A 17,611-nucleotide genomic window follows, 5' to 3' on the forward strand; every position below is an offset into this window, starting at 1 on the left:
GCCTTGTTGCCAATTAATTTTGTTTTATTTTTGTAGATGTTTTAATAAAGTAACCTTTTTAGATAAAGTGAAGCAGTAATTTTTTTTCACTGATGGAACTGTGTTAATGAATGATTGCATTAGCATTCTCACACACACACACACACACAAACATACACATTAAAAACACTAGGAGACAAGTACGTGACAAATCAAAGTGATTGTGTATTGTTTAAAAGTACAGTTACATTTTCAACAAAACATTTGCCATATTAATAAAATCTGCCATCCCGAAACTACATATAGGACAAGTTGGCATTTTCCTAAACTGAGTGAAACACCATAATATGCCACTCAAGGTAATATGAACAGCTAACTCATCACAAACTACAGTTAAAACATAAGAAATACAACAAGCCAAGATGCTGTTAACTTCGATTCTGGCACACATTACCACCCCTAGTGAAATCAGCAGTGTAGTCTAATGTTACACACTAAGGCCAGAATTTATCATCCATATATATGGCTTGGACTATAAATATTCACAACTTCTGGATCTCCATCAAGAAGTTTGGTCAGGGTTAGAAAAGATGTCAAAGTTTTTTTAGAAAACGTATGCAAGGCTGCAATACACAAAAGACAGTTAATTGCATATGCACTCACCATTATAGCCACTAGTACTACTGGACTGGAACGTTTTGGCATATTTGGGGACTGAATATAGGAAGATACGTAGGAGTAGGAGACTACCGAATGAAGGCACTTCTCAATGACAAGAAAACTCTTGCGTATGCATATAACATCTCTGAGGCACGCAGTTCTAGAGGCAGTAACTAAGTGCACTGCTGCCATCCCATGTAGAGGCAAAGCAACCGCATCCCGGACTACAAACAAACTTTTGGCGGAACAAACTTCACGACAGCCCAATACCTCAGTGTACAATTCCCAGCTCAGATCCTGTGTTCCTTCTTACCGTTAACGAGAAACGCAAACATGAAAATGTGCTGCAGGTTTCATTCACACCACGCGAGATCGTTTCTCTCTACCGAACACGTTTCAATGTGAACAAGGTGCCAGACTGACCTACTTTTCTACAGCAGTGCTTCAAAGACAGACCATGGCAATATACCACACTCATAAAACACCCGCCCATCCTTTTCAAGTCAATATAATGCCCCACTCTTCCTTCTCTGTACCTTCCCACCAACCACTTCCTCCCTTTTTAACTTGCACCACTTTGTAAAGCATTTACATGCTTTTCGGCAGTCTAGCCTGACATTTGTTACGAACAGCATAGATAAACTAAAAGCCCATAGACATATAACTAATCAACTGCAAACTAACATACTACACAAAGAAAATGTAAAAATCTGTGAGTATACTTCAGCTCGTAACTCCATCATTAGGCACTTCCCAGTCCAGGATCAGTTGATGACTAAAATTCTGGATTTGCAACAATTCTCAATTTACAAACCAAAAGAGTCTAAAATTTGTTCAGTTCTCACAAAAACAATGTACTAAAAATGCACCAAATATACTGTTAAAAGAAAAGTTAAATAGAAAATCTCATGCATAAGAGAGATATGATAATCATCAGTAAAACAGAAGAAACAAATACCAATATCAACAACCATAAGGCAATGCCAGTATGAATCATTTTGCAGGAGCATTTGTGAACAGATGAATTATGGGCAGGTACTGTTATCCTTCATTGTTAATTTTTGGCAAGGGTCCCGTTGTCACTTCACAAAATAAGGAATCTCTCAGAATACCATGCATCCCTGGTCAAGGTAACGCTTAAAATAATGAGCAAAACTTCTTCATCCAGACTGTTCATCCAGTTTTACTCCCAAATCAAACCAATAAACAAAAACCAAAGTAAAAAAATCTAAAAAAAAAAAGCTGAGAACTAGGGTTGTGGGTTTGGTCATAAGTGCCTGTTGGGCACAGGGTAAGACTGGCTGTAGAAATGCAGGTCTGCAGTGGCCTTGCATACGGTTTGCCCTTCGGTTTTAAGGACACAGTGTTTGTGGTAACGTTTAAGTCTGAGTCTGACGTGCAGGTAATGGAGTTATGGAAACGGACAAACAGACAGGGAGATGTGCAGAGTAGCACTGGGATGATACACTATCACCGTGATGACTTGCAACAGGGTTTTCTCATCGAAAACCACCCCACCTCACAAAAGTGATACACTACAGACAGTTTTGTTGGTAAGGTCAGTGCCAAAATGTTGGATTGAAAAATGCAGAAACAAAAATGGCACCCGCTTCAAGGAAAGTTTCATATTAAAAAAAACAAAACCCTAAAAGGCACTTGTTTTAGATGTTTCCACACCTGAGACATTTTCCAGTCCACTAATTCGCCGGCTTCCTGTCACTTTCAAGCACCCGTGGTCACAGGCAACATGCAGCCAAGTGGAAAATAATGCATAGCAACAGTTACCAGTATAGTAAAATGTGCATTTTCTTTTGGTCAAAACCTAAACTAGCAACCTGGTCAGTTATATGGTCAGCAAGCTGTATGACTACTTGTTTTATGGAATGGTTGTGCTGTACTCCTGTACTTTTAACATTTTTTATCAGATACTTCTACTCCAAATATAACATCCTCAAAACGTCAGGTTGTGCTGCCAATCATTTTACCAGAGAAGGGGGAGTAAGACGTTACTCACAGTTTCAGGAGACTTGACTTAGAAAAGTTCATGTAGCTCAGAATTTACAGGAATTGGCACAAATTACGAGAAATAAATCTTATCCTTCTTCAACCCCTTACATTTTGATTGAAAAAAAAAAAAAAAACACCCTACTGAAATGAGCTTTCATCTCCACCATTCCGATACAGTAATTTTATCATTACGGGGTAAAGTGCACTTACCATACACAGTGAATGACTCTGGAAATGGCTTGGCAGTATAACTGACATATAATTGACCTTAGAATTCACAACTGTATGTCTCAATGGACATTTTTAACTTGACACTGAGTCATCACTGAAAAGCCATAGGCTGACAGGAGGTGAGGTGGGAGACTAACAGAGACAGGAAAGTTGGCTGTTATGACATCACAATGGTACAATAAGGAAGTGGTTGCAGAGAAGGGGTGTAGATAATCAAACTGATTATGTTGATTTCTCTCCTGTTCAGCCCATGCGGGCTGGCTTTCCAGCAACCTATAACGAAGAGAGAGAAACAACCATAAATACATGGAATGTGAATATGCAAGTATGAGAGACAGTTCAACTATATTGCTGAGCACCAGAAACGCATGCAAACTCTGTGGCACAGACGGAAACGCTAAAGACGGAACCCTACCTGTGAAATGTTGACGCCGGTCAGTTTCTCCACAGTCTGTGGCAGCCTGGTCATGATGTCCAGCACCTCTCCGGTCAGCTTGGCTGGTCCTATGTCAGAACCACCACTGGACACCATGGTCACCTTCTGAGCCTCTGAGAGCGGCTTGCTGATCTCTTCTGCCATCTAGAGGAGCGGAGGAATAACAGCAGGCTAAGACAACATTCAAAACTGCCCCTCCGGCAAATCCTCCTCTTCTGCCTATCCCATGCCTTCAGACCATCCCACAGAAAAACCATGCAAGTATCATGATTCTTTTTTTACTTCCTTTTTACCCGGGTACAGCACAATTTCCTCTGCTATTCCACATGATAATCTGACAGATCTAACCTGGAGGTTCACTTTTTTCCCCAAATTTCCATTCCTATTTCTTCTTCTTTTGCTTACTACTTTCACATTTCCCTTGCCCTCTCAGAACCACATTCATTTCCAAACCCACATTTTTATTTTGACTACACACACACACGCAGTCTAACTCAGGTTCCCTGTTCCCAGTCTGCAGATTCACCTGCTACCCTGCCACTGTTGCTAGCTAACACTGTGAAAGAATGTCTCACCAGAGGCAGTTTCTCCAGCAGCATGTCCACCATGGCGCCCTCCTTGTACTGCTTGAAGGCATCCGCCTTCTTGGCCATCTGCTCAGCCTCAGCCTTGCCCTTAGCTTCTAGCGCAAAGGCTTCAGCCTCGCCTTTCATCTGAGAGGCAGATTGAGCGAAGTTACACAGTGAATATATAAAAGCAAAGCAAAAGGGTTATTCCACTGATGCTAAGTGGGTCAGTGTACATCCATACACCAACACTACAAACAGAGCAAGGAGTGTTACAGTGACACATAAACACTGGTATCAAAGACAGAAGACACAGAAGGAGTCGATACATCATGCGCACTAACACTACAGAGAAAAATATTAAGGGTCAATAGCAGACAGGTGCTGACGCTAGAGAGAGAGGAGGTAATAGGAGTACGGGAGCCTTTACGCACAAGCACACAGAAAGTGAAAGCAGGAGGGTTAACAGGGTACACGTTCTGACACTAGAGAGAAAGAGAGAGAATTAATAGAGCACCCACACAGACACAGAGAGAGAGACAGATAGGGGCTGGCAGCTCTTGCTGGAGGCATGAAAGGGAGGCATGCAGTTACCTGCAGGCATCAGGGGAACCAGACAAGGCGAGCGAGTGTGCTGGAGATGACATCAGAGAGGAAATGGAAGGGAGGAAAGTGCAAGAAAGGAAAGGAGAGGACAGTAACACCAGGGGACTCACTCTAATAGATTCGGCTTCAGCCTCGGCTTGCATGATGAGCTGGAGGCTGCAGAGAAGGGGGGGAAACACAGTTAGGCCTGGCTGTGTGCACTCGTGCTGAAGACGTGTGCGGTTCAGTGGCTGACTACCAGCGTGTGGTATCGGGTGGGGTGACCGCGGGTGGACTCACCGTTCTGCCTCAGCCAGCCTCTCCAGGCGGTACCTCTCGGCCTCGGCCGGCTTCTTCACCTTGGCCTCCAGCTCCCTCTCCCTCCTGGTGATCTCCTGCTCCTGCAGCATGATCTGCTGGGTGCGCTCCACCACCTGCACCTGCATCTTCTCCTCCTCAATGCGCTGTTTGGTCTTCGCCACCTGGAGGACAGAGGGAGAGAGGGTTACTACACCATACGCACACACTGACACTGAGAGAGGGCTAATACAGTACAGTGACACAGGGAGGTAATACAGTACATGCATACTGAGAATGAGGGTTAAATGTATCTCCCAGCTCTTATCAGAGCACTATTACGGGTAAATTAAACAAAAGGAAAAGTTATGTTTAATACACTGACAGAAAGATATGAGGATGAAACAGACAAAAGAGAAGAAAGTTCCGAAAAACGGAAAATAGGATATTATTTCAGGCACGTGCAAAAAACCTCACTCATGGCATTGTTGTTTAACACATTTTCAAATGGTCAGGAAAGTGCATGGGTACTGACACAAAGAGATTAAATAAAATATATACGTACATACGCACACAGTACATATACACTGACAGAGACATTGACACTGCAAGATAATCACTGTGCAGTCTCTGGCTGGAGTGTTGAGTGACATGGCTGTCAGTACTGTATGTACGCGCAACAGTGCTGCCGTTCCGCAGTACCTGCAGCTGGTAAGCCATCTCAGACTCTGCCTTCTTGGTGTTGACCTCCATGTCGTACGAGGATTTCTTCAGCTCGTAGTCCCTCTGAGCTTTGGCCATTTCGATCTCATTCACATACTGCGCAGAGACCTTCTCCTGCATAGCCTGGGCCTCCTGCAGAGGGAGGGAAAGCAGACAGGTGACAGGTGAGGTGTGTGCGTGTGTATGCACACGCACTGTTGCTGGCACCACCAGGCACTGAGAGAAGAGGCCACAACTGAGGGGAAGAAGGGGGAAAGAGTTAAGGAGAGCCCCCTCAGAGAGGACACCTGGAGTCGAGACACAACAGCCAGCACTGTTGAGCAGAAACCCTTCCTAAAAGGAGTAATCTAAGGAAAGCTATTTAAAGTATTACCAAAGAACTACGCAGAAAACCCAAACTCCTAAACCCCAAAAGAAAATGCGTAAAGCAAAGTCAAATAAGTTGCAAGTTTCACAGACCACGTTCCAGAACCACATTCTACTCAACCAAGCATGCTGGTTTCTCCTACAAAGAGAGAGGAAGAGAGAGAGAGAGAGAGAGGGAAACACTCACCCTAATGACTGCATCTCTTTTGTACTGCGCCTCTCCGATTCTCGCATCTCTCTGCACTTGGGCGGTACGGGCCTTCCCCAGAGAGTGGAGGTAGTCCTAAGAGAGAGAGCGAGAGCTAAAGCACACAGGGAGCGCTGAACGCTGTTCCAAAGCAGTAGCTAATTGTCGGCATGGAGCAGTCATGCCCTGGAAACATTAACTCTACCAAGGGACCGAGAGAGAGAAAGAGCATACCTGGTCATCATGAACATCTTTGAGGGTGTAGCTGACCACACTAATTCCCATGTTGACCAGGTCAGATGAGGCCACCTTGAACACCTGCTCAGAGAACTTCTTACGGTCCTGATATATTTCCTGCAGACAGACAAATTTAATAAGGCTTGTGATAAGTTGGTATTTTCTCTTGAGTATTTTAAGAACACAGCTAATGATTAGTTTTGTGTCAGCCATGCAGGTGTTGAACACTCTGCACCGTGATCTTGCAACACAGCGTCTTAGGGTTTTCGCACCTCCACAGTAAGGTGAGCGATGATGGCCCTCTGGTGTCCCTCCAGCGTCTCCAGGGCGATCTGGGCGATCGCAGTCTCAGACTTCCCCATGAACATCTGACACGCCGCAGCCAGCATCTCCTTGTTCTGGCCTTGGATCTTCACCTGGTGGAGCACGCTAACGTTACAGTTTACGCCGGCAGAGAAGGACCGGGCTAAAACACTGCACGGATGCACAGGGTGGGGCCTACGGTGTATACACACAGGGTCAGAGTGAGGACAACATGAGGAGCTGCGGAAGGACAGCGGTGCACACCTGAGCAATGCCAGTGACAGAAATGGGCACTCCGTGTCGCGTGTACACTTTGTCACTCTTCACATTCAGCGTAAGAGTGTTCAGACTGATCCTGAAGAGGTAGAGAGAAAGAGAGAGAGAGAGAGAGTGGGAGAGGTGTAGGGTTGTAATTCAGTGCATGCATACGCTAATCAACTGCAAAGAGAGACATGGGTCCATACAGTACACAATAACAGGCAGGACACCGCATAGGATGAAGATGGACAGGGAACCGGACGGGGGGATAAAGGAAAGGATGGACTGATAGAAGGACGTGATAAATACCTCTGGATCTGCTGGACGCAGGGAATAACAAACACTCTGCCTCCGGCAATCATCATGGGAGGGGAGCGGCAGAACCCTGACAGAGACAAAGTCATGGAGGATGTTTCAGTGCCACTTAGCATGCTAAATAGTGGAGACTCGCCATCGCTGCCAGGAGCTGCGTATCCGCCATTATGAAACATTCAAGCAGTAACAGGATACTGTTAGAAGAGTAATTGAGAATAATGATAGCAATAATGTACCATAATGCATGTCTTACCAGACACCACCATCGCCTCATTGGGTCCACAAGTGTAGAACATGTTGAGGTTGGTCTAGGAACTGCAAGAACACACACAAATGTAAGTATTATTTACCATAATACAAATGGATGGATTACAGTTTGTTTAAAATTTTAATTTTAACACTACCATTTTAAAAAGTGATGGAACCTCAGTGCATCAGCTGTGCATTCACATCAGTACCAGATATTTCTAAAAATATTCAGATATAATGAATGAACTCTGTAGAAGATCGGGCTTCCATTTTCAGAACAAGCTCAACTTTTCAACAAAAGAAATTTAAGAACTGGCCATTCATCTCAACTTCAGCCACGTGTCATTTTTCCTTTATTCTATATCTATAGCTGTATCAAGCCTGGCCTGATCACTCTATGGGTGTCATTATGACTCCTGGTAAGATACTTTGCACATGAATAACTGCATGAAAAAAAAAATCCACTATAGTCAGTGAGAGAGCATTTTGCCATTCTCCACATGTAGCAATAACTACTTCTACTGAAAGGGACACTGGGGTCAAGTGGAAAAATGTGAAAACAGAGAAGGCTTTTAAGGCATTCAATAAAAGCCTGCACTGGAGAAAGCTGTCAACTCCGAGGCCGATGTGAAACTCCTGCTTAAAGCTAATTAGCAGAACTACCTCTCAGCATGCAAGAGAATCCGCTCATGAGGAGAAAGGATAGTGCAGAGCACAAATATCTGTGAGGCTGACACGGACAATTTATATACTTTAGAAACAATGATATTTTTTTCAGTAATAACATTAGATAATTTATTGAGAAAAAAACTGCTTATAGACTGATTATCATTACTCAGAAAACACATGATATTAAGAATCATAATGCATGAAACCAATACATGGCATTCAATGCACAGCGGCTGCTCTTTGCAAACTTTCAGAAGATATTCTAATCAGACATTGAAAATCTATTCATATTGATACCATCTATGGAGCTATTTCAATCTACTGTTTTCTGAATTTACTTGTTCAATGGCTGATAACTACTTACCAAAGTAACTATCCTGTTACTTTATCTACATAAAGCTCTTAATTCTCTAATTCAAGTCCGCTCCGTGGATTTCCTCTGGGGTGACAAGCACATGAGAAGTTAAAACTCTTCTGGTCTGGCACAACATCCCATTTGGCGGTGCATACCACCTAGGATTAGATGTTTCTATTTGCTGGACAAATCTGACTCGCAGTCCCCAAACCTCGTTCTTAGGAGATACAACTCTCTCTTATCAGACCGGATGACCCTGCGACATCTGACATCTCTGCGTATATTGTCAGCTGTCCAGCAAGTTAACAGTTGTGCAATTCCCGTCGTGCGCCAACATGTCATGGGACCCTGCAATCGGTAAAATGCACACCCATTCGGATAAATTCCTCCCTCCCACATGTAAGGGCTTCTTCCTGTTTATAGTACACTGCCTAACTTGCTACACTTTTGGCCTGTTTCAGTGTCAAGAAACGGAGGCTGCAGCGCGGTTAACGCTCACAGAACTACGACAACGAGTACTTCCCCTAACTTAATCCCATATTTCACAATCACATAGCATAAATGAACTATGCACACTATGCACAAATCAACATAGCCACAAAATAGCCAGCCAACCATCAGCTACACTTTTGAACAACTTAACAGTGGTACAGGACAGGGAAAAAATTGTACATTTGACAACTCTACGGTTGTAGTTCGCTCGCTAGCAGATTAGCTACAAAAGTGAACGTTAAGTAGTGTCGTACACTAACCAGCACGATCAGCCCTACGTACGGTAACTAACAGCCTAGTTATCCACCTAACTAGCCAAATAAAATTACATTACTTAGCGACACTAATCACGCATACTGCAAGACAGTTGGATGGCTCGCTACGTATCAAGTTAACAGTCACAGCAATATGACTGTTAGCATGACGCTCCAAGACGCGGTGTCTCTTTTAACTTTCTACTAACGTTAGCTAGCTAGCTAGCTGGCTGGCTAAGTGTTGTGGGAAATCACAGCTTTATGGTCCACGAAAAAAAACGATAATACTCGTTTATAGAATCTCTACCGACCAAAGACCAACTTACCAATCCTTCCCTGAATGCGTGAATGTCAAATTTTGATGTTTTCGCTCTAAATAGCGAGCTAGTTAGCTATTACTTCACAGCGTAGCTCGATGGTGTTCTCCTCTTATACTTCATAAACCAGTAGCAACCAAACGAGAGTCAATCACTCATGATCTTCCTCTGTCCACGCCCACTTCAGTATTTCTGTCGCCCTCTGGTGGTAAGAAAATGTCATTCGCTTTATTTTTGGTCCAAGTACCCTGGCGATGAGTAACCTCACCTTTCTCCAAAATGTAACCTATTTCAGTTTTTAAAGTTAGCTGCACTGATGCCAACAAATAAGTATTTAATGGTGATATAAGTAAAACCAATAGAATAGCCTAAATGCCTCACAACATTTGTAATTACATCAAAACATCTGTTGGTATGACAGTCATTCTAGCAATTTATCGTGTTTGCCAATTGGCGATAGCTAGAAGGATTGTGAGCAGCAACTGGTTAAACATATGTTTGATGGGTATGTTAGCTCAACACTCAACACTTCTGAAAACGTGCGCATAAGTGTGGGTGGGTGTCCGAGTGGAGAACTATTTCAATAACTTACGAACTATGACTATGAACGGTCAAGTATGTCAGTTTAAAATTAGCTAATGCCTATAAACCAGCCGGCAAACTGTATACCACAGCAATCTTTCTGTCTCAGCCTATAGTATTACTCTTATTTTGAATTCACTTTATAGTAGCCTACCTATTATCGAAAGCATAGTAGCCTAATTATAGCCGAAACATTAGCCTACTAAGTCATTCCGTATGCCCCAGAGACGTTTCAAGATCGGTGATGGAGACCTATACTGAAACCAAAAGAATATAGGCTAATGAGTACGAGCTTGGCTATACGTAGCCAAATTACATATTTTACATCGTGGAGAGTTAATACAATTGTAGTTTACGATTGCCCTAATGAGTCCCTGCTTGTCTTCTCCTATTAACTAACGTTATCATCAGAATAATAATGACCAGGTACACGTTTGATCATCCATCAACAGTGCCGTTCCTGGTTTTTGAGCCATGTCTTAAAATGAATGGGTTTCCACAGACTATTTAGATATAGACAGCATAATGAAAACACATCTTGTTCACGTGTTTTTCTACATAAAAATATTTATAATGGGTGAAATCAAAATATTGCGAATTATATTCCACTCTCTTCCGCTATTATTGCGTTGCCCTGGCAACCGATGGGTTAGGGTTTCTTCATCAGATCTGGCATAATTTAGATGCATACTATCCATCTCCTAGAGCTTTTCGAAGAATGTAGCCTACTTATTCGCCTTTTTAAAATGTAGGCTATTTAATCTCATTTCTCCCTATGTGTTTACCTTTTTTTGTATCAATATACTGATTTGCCGAGAAGCGATTGTTCTGTAGGCTAGAAGAAAATATGCCTGTTAGTTTCAGTAGTTAAACATTTCATAGATGGTGGTCTTTATAATTGGAAATAATTAGTAAGATAGCCAAAGAACACGCCTTCGTCATTATCACAAATATTATCTGAGCTGTATGCAACAATATAGCCAATACACACACCACGCCACAACTATGTACATCGTTTTAATCAAACAAAAATGCAAAATGCAATGAATGAATTAGCTCATGTTGTTTTTAGAGAAAAAAAAAAGAATAGGGCAAACTTAATTGCCTGATGCAAATATCGTTTGCTACCAAAGTAGTCTAAATGTATAGCGGTGAGTTGTGTCCAGAACGTAGGTGAACCATAATCATGATTCTGTGTTAATTAGGGCAGAGAACGTCCCGTCGACAATCCCTGAATTTCCTTTCTGAATGGAAAAAATGGCTAGCCTATACATTTCCAGTCGCTTTTCTGGTTCAGTCTCGCTGACTCATCATCATCAGAAAGTCAGTATAACCACCTCCCCGAATAAATTGATCACGTTGACAGCAAAGTGTGCACAATGAATGAACTACCTTTTGACATTGCTTTTGAGTTTATATTGTCATGTATATTTCTAATACGCCGTGGCTGTGAGTAAGTGATAAAATACATGTCGGGGTGTGCATAAGTGGGGGAAAAGAAGGAGTGGTGCAAATACCACACCACCGGACTTCCTCAGAAATAAACTACAAGTTCCATTGTCCATCAGCGCACGGCACTCCCTGTTCACGTCCGGTCCTTCCCCTGTCCTCTGAGAAACCCCTTCACTGCGGCCCTCGCACCAATCAACAACACGGTTCCCTGGTGCTCTATCTGCAGCAACCAATCATCATTCACAGCCTCGTTCTGGACACAGTCCAGACTTATAAAGCCTTTGTCCCGCCTAAGCGCCCGTCAGCTGCTTTTATTCTAGGCATCCTTTTGTGGGGCAGTAGTACATACGGACTCCCATTTATCCAGTATTATTTTTCTTAGAAAATACTTTGATACATCCAGGCAGAATGAGGGAAATCGTGCACATTCAGGCTGGCCAGTGTGGTAACCAGATTGGTGCCAAGGTAAGATTATTGCAAACTATTGAGAATGGTTATAATCAACGGATTTCATTGTAATGCACGTGGACAGAGAGTAACAATTCTTATTTTATGTTAAAGTTGCCGTCACTGTTTTAACATGTTTCTTTTGCTGTTATGTAACTTTATTAAAACTGGAAACCCCGTTAAAAAAACTTGATAAATGGAATAAAAATATTGTAAAGATTCTACCTAAATAGCAATTGGATTTATTCAATTAAAATACATGATTCTTAATTTCAAATATGCAAGCTATATATAATAGTTACATAGCTACACCCATTAGTAGCCTATTTAACCATCAGGGAAATGTTGGACACGGGAGAATGGACAAGACACTGTAGTTGTGATGATAAAAGAAATTTAAATAATTTTCTCTTAACAGTGCCACTGAAGGCTAATAATGTAATTTTCACTATTTAAATGTATGCTATGTATGCATATGTGCAGAACCGTGTGACAACCGGGTAAAGAATTAAGGACCGTTAACTTACTTATTATGGAGTATAGAGGTTCCTCTGTCTAGACGTGATTTTCAGCACTGGGCGTGTGTCTGCGTCACCCTCACCCCATTCTCTGCTTCTTACATTCAGCGTTAAGGGATGACAGTAGCAGAATAAGTGTCGGTACTCATTCGCCCCCCGTGTCTCAATCTTCCTTTCTCAGACTCAACTGTCACAGTGCACTAGTGTCCACTCCGCCGGGTGGCTAGCGCTGGGGAATGATGTCATGCGCGATTTATTAATTTGGAAAACATACCGGTTAGGGTTTCGACATTTTTCCCCACTGAAGTCTATGCACAGCTGAGCAAAATAAAAAAAAAATGGATCAATAAATCGATTCATTCCTATCAATGGAAATGCTGAGAGAGTGTTCTGTTGGGGTAGGGGGGAGGCGATGGGGCAGGGGAAGGGTGGGGCGTGCGTAATTGACAAAGAAAGACTCCCCATTCCCCCCGCCGAATAAATGGCACGTTGTGAAATCGCTTCAGCCACGTAGATAATGATTATAACTTTCGTGATTCTTGTCATTTCCATATATTTGGATACGAACAACCCTATGCTCCCTTAAAGTAGTACCTCTATTTTCTACCTATTCTATCAAGTATCTCTATTTAGGTTATGAAATGAAAATACGAATATTAAGATCGATTTACCCCAAATTTTGCTTTTTTTTGGGAGAAAACGAATTGTAATAAGACAATGCAACAAATGAACGAGATTTGTCAAACTTTGAGCACTGTCAACGTTTAAGGTGACTTTAGTACATCAGATGTGTTTTTGTATCAGTGGAGTCAAACAGTAATATAATGTGTTGTATGTTATATGCATTAAATGCATTTACGCAAATAGGAGAACTGTGTAGTGTGTGTAATGTAATTTAATAACTGAAATCACACGCGGCTTAAAAGACAGGATTCTGAACATGCGGGGTTCGTTTTTATTGACTTTGAGGTTAATAAGAAGCAATGGGTCAGCTAGTGTCCAGTCGATGCCTTACAACAAAACTGGGTGGGGGTTGGGTGACACGCTGAGGCGCACAGAAGAAACACTCGTACAATTGGGGCAGCGGTCTGTTGGGGAGGGGTGTGGGGTGAGGGAAAAGAAACGGAGAAGGTTAACACAATGTAGAAATAACGGATGGGGGAAGGGGGGAGTAATTGGCAGGAACCGAGAAAAAAAGTTTCATGCAACTTCAGTTTTATGGGTTTTGATATTTATAAGATACATAATACAAAAAGGTATTGTCTTTGTAATACATCTTCAAACCTGTTTTAGTACAGGGTACTCATGAAACAGTATAAACAAAATACCCAATGTAGCCTTGTATCCAGAGCAACAGAATGATGATAGTCATTACTTTTATATTTCCACTGATTTTTAGAACTTTAAATACAGGAAACCTTTGCACGGGCATGTTTGATCTAATAGAACAAACTGTAAATTCACTGAATTATAATAATTAAATTAAATTTCACCTGTCAATTAATCTTTTTTTGTAGCTGTGGTGTAGTTTAGGGTCATGAAGTTAGAGGCTAAAATGACCATAATCCAAAGTTACATGGTATGACGGTAATTGATTTGTGCCTCATTCTTTTCAGTTATGCCAAATGCAGTGATGATTTGTGTAAAATGCAGTAACCTAAAATGATTTCTCTTTAGGTTTAATAAGATGGCTGCAAAGCCTGTTGGTAGATTTCAGATTTCAAAGGCAGGAAATAAATTCTCATGAATAAGAGCATGTGCAGGTCACTTATGTCCTAATAATTCTCTCCATATTTTCAGTCATAATTATTGTATTGTAAAGGACTTTTCTTACATATTCTTTGTGTTGAGAGTAATTCCCCTTTAAGAGTTATTTATTCCTCTGTCATGGTCTTTTAATTCATTTGTGTTTCCTCCCAAATTTATTCTAATCCATCTTTGTATTTTTTCCAGTTTGATCAGAATCTTTCCCGATAAACCTCACATAACTCAATTGTTCTGCAGATTAAATACAGAGTGCTAATCCAATATTACCACAATCCCCTTCACACAGGATTTAGTCCACAAAACTAGGGGAGAAACTGTTGCAGACACATTCGATACAAATAACACATATACACATACTGACACACAGACGTACACACAAAGACACCACTTGAGATAAACTAGACAGAGACCCAGATCTTAAAGCAAGACAGTAATCAAAGGGGGTGTCTTTATGTACGTGTTCAGCACACATAAAGAATCTAGGCCACAAATACATAGGTATTTCTAAAATAAGCCCTTTTTTCCTTTTTAATGTTAAACAGTTTGCTGAGTGTCATATGACCCGCTACAAACGCAATTGACTTTTGGATTTGCATCAGGGAAGAACTGTAACTCCATTGTGCACATTTTTTTCCTCTTCCTCTGTGCAAGCCCACAATGAAATGCGCTTCTGGAATAGCACAGTGCTCAGCTATGTCAACGCATAACGAGGAATGATACGCAGTGGATATTACTCTAGTGGCCCAGTTTCCTTATTACTCAAAACAAGACGTCTTTTGAGGGATATCACAGTATGTTGCTTTGTTTGAAACCGTAGTTTGCATGTACTCAATCCAGAAAATACATCTCATTTGAGATGTCTCCCTCACTTTCTTTCAGTTTTGGGAGGTGATCAGCGATGAACACGGAATTGACCCCACTGGCACCTACCATGGGGACAGCGACCTGCAGCTAGACAGAATCAGTGTCTACTATAACGAAGCCACAGGTAGCACATTTTTTTGCTGACTCTTGTCAAAATAATGTAAGATGCAAAGCTGATCGAAAGCAACAAAACGGTTTTGTTGACCAGCGTTAAGTAAAGTAAGGTAATATTAACCCAATCAGGTTTAATCATCCAAAGAAAACCTCGGTTAACAGGAGCACATTGGTGTACTCTTGTTTCTCTGTAGGTTTCTGTTTCCCTGCGATGAGAAGGACTCTGCAACTGCTCTTGTGTCTTGGATGTCTGATATAAAGTAGCCCATGTTTCCCTGCAGTATTGAGCTGGTGTGTGTGTCTCTCTCTGTCTCCATCTCTCATGGAGGTGGCAAGTATGTGCCCAGAGCCATCCTAGTGGACCTGGAGCCCGGTACCATGGACTCTGTTAGGTCCGGACCCTTTGGACAGATCTTCAGGCCAGACAACTTTGTGTTCGGTGAGTCACGGAGGGAGGCATGAATGGAAGCAAAAAGTAAATTTGGTTTGAAGGGGTGGGGGTGGGATGATGGAGGATTCTGTGGAAAAACAAACAGACAGAATGAGAGATATAAGTGAGAACTAATAAAAGAGTGCAGGTAGCGGGAATGTTTTTAAGAGGTCTGGTTTCAAGCTAGGAGACATGATGGTTTTTGCTAACATAATCATGTCAAGCATTCTGAGGTCAGTATCTCTCCTCTCTCCCTTATCTCAATTACCCCATTGCCTCCTCCTTCTGTCTTTACCTCATAGGTCAGAGTGGCGCTGGAAATAACTGGGCAAAGGGCCACTACACTGAAGGCGCTGAGCTTGTAGATTCCGTCCTGGATGTAGTTCGCAAAGAGGCCGAGAGCTGTGACTGTCTGCAGGGCTTCCAGCTCACCCATTCCCTGGGTGGGGGCACAGGCTCCGGCATGGGCACCCTGCTGATCAGCAAGATCCGGGAGGAGTACCCCGACCGCATCATGAACACCTTCAGCGTGGTGCCCTCCCCCAAAGTGTCTGACACCGTAGTCGAGCCCTACAATGCCACCCTGTCAGTCCACCAGCTTGTAGAGAACACAGACGAAACCTACTGCATTGATAACGAGGCCTTATACGATATCTGCTTCCGCACCTTGAAGCTCACCACCCCCACCTACGGAGACCTTAACCACCTGGTGTCCGCCACCATGAGCGGTGTCACCACCTGCCTGCGTTTCCCTGGCCAGCTCAACGCTGACCTCCGAAAACTGGCAGTCAACATGGTGCCCTTCCCCCGTCTGCACTTCTTCATGCCCGGTTTTGCCCCCCTCACCAGCAGAGGGAGCCAGCAGTACCGTGCTCTCACTGTGCCTGAGCTAACCCAGCAAGTATTCGATGCCAAGAACATGATGGCTGCCTGCGACCCACGTCATGGGCGCTACCTGACAGTGGCAGCTGTCTTCCGTGGTAGAATGTCCATGAAGGAGGTCGATGAGCAGATGCTGAATGTCCAGAACAAGAACAGCAGCTACTTCGTTGAGTGGATCCCCAACAACGTCAAAACCGCCGTTTGCGATATCCCACCAAGGGGTCTCAAAATGGCCGTCACCTTCATCGGCAACAGCACAGCCATCCAGGAGCTGTTCAAGCGCATCTCCGAGCAGTTCACCGCCATGTTCCGCCGCAAGGCTTTCCTGCACTGGTACACCGGAGAGGGCATGGACGAGATGGAGTTCACCGAGGCCGAGAGCAACATGAACGACCTGGTGTCCGAGTACCAGCAGTACCAGGATGCCACTGCTGAAGAAGAGGGCGAGTTTGAAGAGGAGGCTGAAGAGGATGCTTAAAAAAACCACAAAAAACAAACAAGAAGGGGTTTGGTGGGGGGTGGGGGCAAAAAATAAAGCAAAAACCAAGTAAGAAATGGCAAAAATGAAGAAGAAAAATGAAATGAGAAGACAAAAGGAAATAGGCTAAAAGACAAAAGCAACCAGAGGCGGTATGAAAGGAAGTTGTGAAGATTTAAGAAAAAAGAAAGACACCTACCTAGCCCATCATTTGAAAATCTGATCTGAAAATGATGCAGAAGGGCAGAAAAAAAGAAGCAAAAATGAAGAAAGAAATGATGGCGTAATGTCACTAGTGAGAAGGAGAAAAAGAGAATGAATGTAAGATGGAGGAGAAGAAGAAAAACAAAAGACCAACAGTGTTGACCTTCCAACATGCCAAACATGCCAAATCCACATTTGTGGTACTAAGTCTTTGTTCCTCTTTATTCCTTATCCCCACCAAATGAAAGACAGAAAGGAGTGGGTAACAGCAAAGAATCGACCAATAGCATCAGTGCCTCAGAGCCAACCAACCAATAAGCACAGTGATGTCATTGCACAACCAAAATGACAAACGGCTATTGCTCGAAAGGTTAAGTCAGGTCAGTA

General features: G+C 42.8%; 2 protein-coding genes across 3 annotated transcripts; one reads left to right on the forward strand and one right to left on the reverse strand.

The window, feature by feature from the left end:
* Positions 1–251: 251 nt before the first annotated feature.
* On the reverse strand, positions 252–9,611 carry flot1b (flotillin 1b). Of its 2 annotated transcripts, none has more exons than XM_036538221.1 (13): positions 9,496–9,611; positions 7,404–7,458; positions 7,145–7,220; positions 6,842–6,932; positions 6,547–6,690; positions 6,272–6,391; positions 6,038–6,133; positions 5,464–5,616; positions 4,765–4,946; positions 4,596–4,641; positions 3,889–4,026; positions 3,293–3,457; positions 252–3,150 (listed from the first exon to the last, which is right to left on the reverse strand). In XM_036538221.1, the coding sequence occupies exons 2-13, from the start codon at positions 7,444–7,446 to the stop codon at positions 3,121–3,123; spliced, it is 1,284 nt and encodes a 427-aa protein (XP_036394114.1). In that variant the 5' UTR covers positions 7,447–7,458; positions 9,496–9,611; the 3' UTR covers positions 252–3,120. The 2 variants fall into 2 exon arrangements, with proteins under 2 accessions (XP_036394114.1, XP_036394115.1); XM_036538222.1 differs by having other exon boundaries at positions 7,404–7,465.
* Positions 9,612–11,839: 2,228 nt separating this feature from the next.
* tubb5 (tubulin, beta 5) lies at positions 11,840–17,082 on the forward strand. Its single transcript, XM_036538210.1, has 4 exons — positions 11,840–11,985; positions 15,132–15,240; positions 15,559–15,669; positions 15,963–17,082. Exons 1-4 carry the CDS (start codon positions 11,929–11,931, stop codon positions 17,018–17,020), a joined length of 1,335 nt encoding a protein of 444 aa, XP_036394103.1. The 5' UTR covers positions 11,840–11,928; the 3' UTR covers positions 17,021–17,082.
* Positions 17,083–17,611: the final 529 nt, after the last annotated feature.

The sequence above is a fragment of the Megalops cyprinoides genome, chromosome 10 (genome assembly GCF_013368585.1).
Source record: "Megalops cyprinoides isolate fMegCyp1 chromosome 10, fMegCyp1.pri, whole genome shotgun sequence".
Classification (NCBI taxonomy): Eukaryota; Metazoa; Chordata; class Actinopteri; order Elopiformes; family Megalopidae; genus Megalops; species Megalops cyprinoides.